The following is a 6,033-nucleotide window of genomic DNA, read 5'->3' as shown; positions in this document are numbered from 1 at the left end:
TTTTTGAGTTAGAGTCTCACTTTGTCACCCAGACTGGAGTGCAATGGCCGCCCCCGACCACCGCAGCCTCGACCTGCGGGGCTCCGGCGATCCTTCCGCCTCAGCCTTCCAAGTGGCTGGAACTACAGGCATGCGTTACCACGCCCGGCTATTTTTTTTTTATTTATTGTAGAGATGAGGTCTCGCCAAATTGCCCAGGCGGATCTCGAACCCGCGGGCTTAGGCAATCCACTCATCTCGGCCTCCTAAAGTGCTGGAATTACAGGCTGAGGAATGACCAAGCCCGGCCGTTATTTTCCATTTAATATATTTCTGTAGTTCCAGCTACTTGGAACTGAGATGAAAGGATCACCTAAGCCCAGCAGGTTGAGGCTGCAGTGGCGGAGAGCATGCCACTGCACTCCAGCCTGGGCGAAACAGTGAAACTTAAACTTGAAAAAAAAAAAAAACCTTAATGAAGTTTCCTTTGTCAAGTCAGGGTTGAGAATTACTGATATGATGGAAGGAACTTTTTTTTTGTTTTTTTGAGTTGGAGTCTCACTCTGTTGCCCAGGCTGGAGTGCAGTGTGGCATACCACTCACGACTACCACAACCTTGACCTGCTGGGCTCAGGCCATCCTTCTACCTCAGCCGTCCAAGTAGCTGGAACTACAGGCACACGCCACCACACCCAACTAATTTTTTGATTTATTGTGGAGATGAGGTTTCTCCAAGTTGCCCAGGCTGGTCTCGAACCCATGGGCTCAGGCAGTCCTCTCGCTTCAGCCTCCCATAGTGCTGAGATTACAGGCTTGATCCACTGCGCCCAGTGGAAGGAATATTAATTAGCCTTAGAGAGATTGGATTTGAGACCTGGTCTGCCATTAAGTGACCTTTATCATCTCACACCTTTTTTTAGAAATTTTTTTGAGTCAGTGTCTTACTCTGTGGCCCAGGCTGGAGTGCAATGACATATCAGTTTTCATAGTCTCAACCTGCTGGGCTCAGGCGATCCTTCTGCCTCAGCCTTCCAAGTAGCTGGAACTATAGGCATGTGCCACCCCCTGACTAATGTTTTGATTTATTGTAGAGATGAGGTCTTGCCAAATTGCCAGGCTGGTTTTGAACCCCTGGACTCTGGCAATCCTCTCATCTCCGCCTCCCACAATGCTGAGATTACAGGTATGAGCCACTATGCCTCGTGGCATCTCACAACTTTTCATTTCCCTCTCCATGTTATGTAAAAATGAATACCTATGCCACATGGTTATTGTAATGATTAAATGACATAATGTACTTAATACATACTATGTTCTAAATTACCCTTTTAAGGATTTTACAATCTTCTGACAGTGGTACAGAAGTTTTGGGTGAGGAAGCAACCTCACAGATGCAGTTTTTGTCTCCACTCAACTCTAATCCTTTTAACTCTCACCTCTATGCTTGGGGCAGGTGGCAAAATTCACATACTTACTGTCTGTGGCAGATGACATTGAGCCAGAGGAGAAACCCATATGCCACCCTAAGGATGCAGGACACCATGGTACAGGAATTGGTACTGGCCAACAAGCAACTACTAATGGTGAGTTCTAGCAGGGCAACGTGAAGTCTCATTTGTTACCGCCCTGTGCTTTTGTTCATGGAGATGTCCAGGCTCTTAGTCTCTGTCATCATCCACCCATTTCATTTGCCTCTGAGGTTTCCACCATTACATGAGAGCAACAAACTGTAACTCCAATGCCAACGCTCTTTTTCATTAGGTGATTTTTTTTTTTATCCAGCTTGCAGGTGGCACATTTTTACATCCCAAAGTTCGTTCTAACCCTGCTCCTCTCATCTTGGTGAGATTTGAAACTGCTTCTAAGTGCCTAGCACCTGCCTCTCAGTACCTCTGCCTCTCCCTGGGATCCCCAGTAGCTGTCATGTGGCTATCTTTGTATCCCAAGTATGCAGCAGAAATCTTGGTTCATGATATGTTCTCAGCAAATATTTGCTAAATATTCACCCGGGGTGGTGGGGGGGAAATGAATAAACTTCCCTTCTACTGGTTCAGCTTCTCTGCTGCCACCTAGAGTTATGTCATGCAAAGTTCAGGTCCAAGAGAATACAAGTAAGGGGAAAGCAACAAGGGAGAAAGAAGAAGAAAGGGTGGTAAACAGAGGACAAACCACACTCTATTCTGCCCTCCCACCAGGTTCGTCAAGCTGCCCTGCACCAGCTGTTTGAAAAGGAGCATCAGCAGTACCAGCAAGAACTAAATCAGATGGGCAAAGCTTTTTATGTAGAGAGACTCTGATGGCATCTGAAACACTGTTCTTCCATTCTCATCATGCTTGCTAACCTAGCCTTCTTGAGCCTCTACCACCTTGAACTTCCTTCCAAAAACAAATCTGGACCTGACAATCTGCCCAAGAATTAAGACAATGCTCCCATTCTCCTTCACTCTCATGCCAATCTCCTGCTGCTATTCGGGAGTCTATGAAACAATGGTAAAAACCAGAGTGACACCTTGCGGCCAGAGTAGAATATACAGAGTTGATGTAATGGGGTGAGGAGGAGGGGAGGTGGATTATGTGAGAGTTGAGAATCCTGATTTGGTTTAACAAATAAAGCTTTCTCTTAATGGTTCAAACTTAGACCACCAGGCTCATTATTTTTTCAGGTCTAACTCTTGATTTGTTTCAAGAATGCTTTTGCTTCTCAGCTACCATAATCTTAACTTCCTGGATTTTGCTCACCACTTTTCAGATCTCATTTTCTCTGATCATTTCTGTGTATTTGGACGCGCTGCTCTGAATGTGGCTATTACTCTACAGGTATGATGGTGTTGTGTGTCAGGAGGCCTGCATTTTGGGTTTTGAGTCAACTGGTTATTATAAAACGTTGGACAAGACTCTTTCCTCTGGGCCTGAATTCCCACCTCCGCAAAATGAGAGGATTTCTAACTTGAATGCCTCCTGGGATCAGGCAGGTAATGTAGCAAGTATAAGGAAATTAGAAGTGGTGGAAATTGTGGTGAGATGGAAAGAACGTGACCTTTTTTTTTTTTTTTGAGTTGGAGTCTCACTCTGTTACCCAGACTGGAGTGCAGTGGCGTGCTCCTGGCCACCGCAGCCTCGACCTGCTGGGCTCAGGTGATCCTTCTGCTTCAGCCTTCCAAGTCGCTGGAACTACAGGCATGCACCACCACACCTGGTTAATCTTTTTGATTCATTGTAGAGACAAGGTGTCACCATGTTGCCCAGGCTGATCTTGAACCCATGGGCTTAGGCAATTCTCTCACCTCCACCTCCCAAAGTGCGCAAATTACAGGAATGAGCCACTACACCCAGCCGAGCATGGCCCATCTAAAGGCATTCAAAAGTCTGAAAAATACAGAAAAGTAGTGATTGAGACTCTGACACACACACACAAAAGGAAACAAAAGTAAGATAGTGTACATAAAGATACAGGGGAAGCCCAGTGCTTGACACATGGCAGGTATTCTCTATTTTCCCAGATTTCCCCATGGTGCGTGTCTTTCAGAGGTTGCTTGCTGGCTCCCTGGTCAGCCCCCTTATCCAGATCAAATTTCCTTCCCCATCCCAAGTCTGTTTTTCTATCTGTTCTACATTCTCCATTCCGAGCTCCCATCACCTCTGTTTCCCAAAACTTCTTGCCTTTTTAATCAATGACTACTCATGAGTGCTTGCATCAAATAATGTGAAGTTTACAGGCTAATGAGGGATCCAGGCATGGAACAAGTCATGGCAGCACATTTCATGGGAGACAAAACCACACACACGGGGCCTGGATTGACCCAGAAATCTGAAACTGAATTTCCCTCTGTCTGCTCTCCTGCCCTCTATTTCCTGAAGGCTCACCTCAGCCTTCACTTTTTTCATCTTCCCTCGTATGTGTTTCCCATGCCATCCCCTGGTACTTATATACAGGCAGTGCAGCCCAGCACTAGGATAGGTTTTAACACTGGTCAGATCTGGGTTTCAGGGCTGGTTCTGTCGCTTACTGGCTGCAAGTTATTTCAATTTTCTGTGTTACAGTTCCTTGTACTGTATGTAAAAGTGAAGATAATGGCCAGGTGCAATGGTTCATACCTGTTATCCCAGCACTTTGGGAGGCTGAGGCAGGAGGATCACTTAAGGCCAGGAGTTCAAGACTAGTCTGGGCATGATAACGAGACCCCCATCTCCATAAAAAATAAAAATAAAATCATCTAGGTATGGTGGCATGTGCTTATACCCCAGCTACTTAGGAGGCTGAGGTGGGAGGATCACGTGAACGCAGGAATTGGAGGCTGCAGTGAACTATGATTGTACTACTGCATTCTAGCCTGGGTAACAAAGCCAGACCTTGTCTCAAGGCAGGGGGTGGGGGGTGCTGGGCGTGGTGGCTCACACCTGCAGTCCTAGCATTTTGGCCAAGGCGAGAGGATTGTTTGAGCCCAGGAGTTGGAGAACAGCCTAGGCAATATAACAAAACCTTGTCTCTACAAAAATTTAGCCTGGCATGCTGGTGTGCGTCTGTAGTCCTGACTACTTGGGAGACTAAGGTGGAAGAATCGTTCCAGCCCAGCAGGTCGAGGCTGTGGTGAGCCAAGATCATGCCACTGCATTCCAGCCTGGGCAACAAAGTGAGACTCTGTCTCAAAAAAAAAGAAGAAAAAAAAGGAGATAATGTATAAGTCATACTAAGTCACTCTGAGGATTGAATAAGGCACTTAGCAGAGTCACACATAATGTCCAATAAACCACAGCCAATAGTGATGTTTTCTTGCTCCCATGACAGTTTTTTCCCTTTTTACCTCCTCTGCATTACGTGTCTCCCTCCACCCCCAAGCCCTTCTATTTCGCTATTCCTCTTTCCTCTGTTCATTTAGACCCACAAAATGCCTCATCCCCTGTGCCTTGATCCCTGACCTTGGCCTCTTACCCCAGGGCTTGTCAGTGCCATGCTGGCTCCAGTATTGGCAGGTTGGCCCCCTACAGAGCCCATCTCCTCTGATCCTCTCTGCCTATTCTGTCTGTTCTCATCACATCACCCTGTCATACCCATCCAGTCTCTCTTCCCTCTGTGACTGACACTGTACTCAGCTCCTCTGGCTCAGCCCTATTCGAAATTGCTGCATAGGAAACACTTTCAGGAGAGCAAAAGGGCTTTCATCAGAGGCCAGCTGATGTTTATACCTAGTTATGCCATGAAGGCTCCTTTCCAAGAGCTACTCCTCCCCATGTCAATATTCCCCGTCTGCCTCTGTTCCCCTCGTGCCCCAAACACTAAAGTCCTTTCTTTTTCTTTTTTTTCTTTATTTTTTTGAGTCAAAGTCTCACTATGCTGCCCAGGTTACAGTGTGGTGAGCTCACCCCAGCCTTGAACTTCTGGGCTTAGGCAATCCCTCTGCCTCAGTATTCCAAGTAGCTGGGACTACAGGCATACATCACCATGCCCTGCTAATTTATCAATTTTTTTCTGTAGAGATGATGTCTTGCTATGTTGCCCAGGCTGGTCTCAAACTCCTGGACTCAGGCAATCCTCCTGCCTCAGTCTCCTAGAGTGCTGGGACTACAGGTGTGAGCCTACTATGCCCAGCCTAAAGTCCTCTCAGTTTCTGCTAGTCCTTCCTATCATCTCTTCCTCTAGCCTCTAACGCTCCAGTGTGGGTAAGCTTCTCAGAGAAAGGAACTAGAACTTGGGGGTTTATGGGTAAGAAAGAAGAGCAAGAAAGTAAAGACTACATGCCCCCCCTCCCCGGGAGCCATAAAGGAACAAGGACATATGACAACACCACAGTGCCTACCTTGGGGTCTGTATGCCCATTTGTTAGTCTTACCCTCGAAGGCAAGAGCCACACACAGGAATTGACTGGGGCTTGGGACAAGCTATTGATCTAGATCAAGGACACTGTGGAGTTGGTGTCTGCTGGGGGTGGGGGTGGGTGTCTGGAATAGGAACAAGGACACATGGAACAGGCCTGGGGGCTGAAGCAGAGTGTCCTTCTCCCACCCTTGCACTTCCACCCAAGCTCCCCAGCCCCCAATGCAGCTATAACTTGGGCT

The 6,033-nt window shown here is 47.1% G+C and overlaps 1 protein-coding gene across 1 annotated transcript in view; it reads left to right on the top strand.

The window, feature by feature from the left end:
• CUNH1orf189 (chromosome unknown C1orf189 homolog) overlaps positions 1-2,378 on the top strand; it is a 4,473-nt gene extending 2,095 nt beyond the window's left edge. The window contains exons 3-4 of the mRNA XM_008060533.2: positions 1,433-1,562; positions 2,175-2,378. Of these exons, the coding sequence (XP_008058724.1) occupies positions 1,433-1,562; positions 2,175-2,276 (232 nt within the window). The 3' untranslated portion in view covers positions 2,277-2,378. The remainder of the gene's footprint in view (positions 1-1,432; positions 1,563-2,174) is intronic.
• The last annotated feature ends 3,655 nt before the right edge of the window (positions 2,379-6,033 follow it).

Source organism: Carlito syrichta, unplaced genomic scaffold, assembly GCF_000164805.1.
Source record: "Carlito syrichta isolate Samal-C Ts95f unplaced genomic scaffold, Tarsius_syrichta-2.0.1 Scaffold304639, whole genome shotgun sequence".
Lineage (NCBI taxonomy): Eukaryota > Metazoa > Chordata > Mammalia > Primates > Tarsiidae > Carlito > Carlito syrichta.
This window is presented reverse-complemented; position numbering and strand designations above follow the sequence as displayed.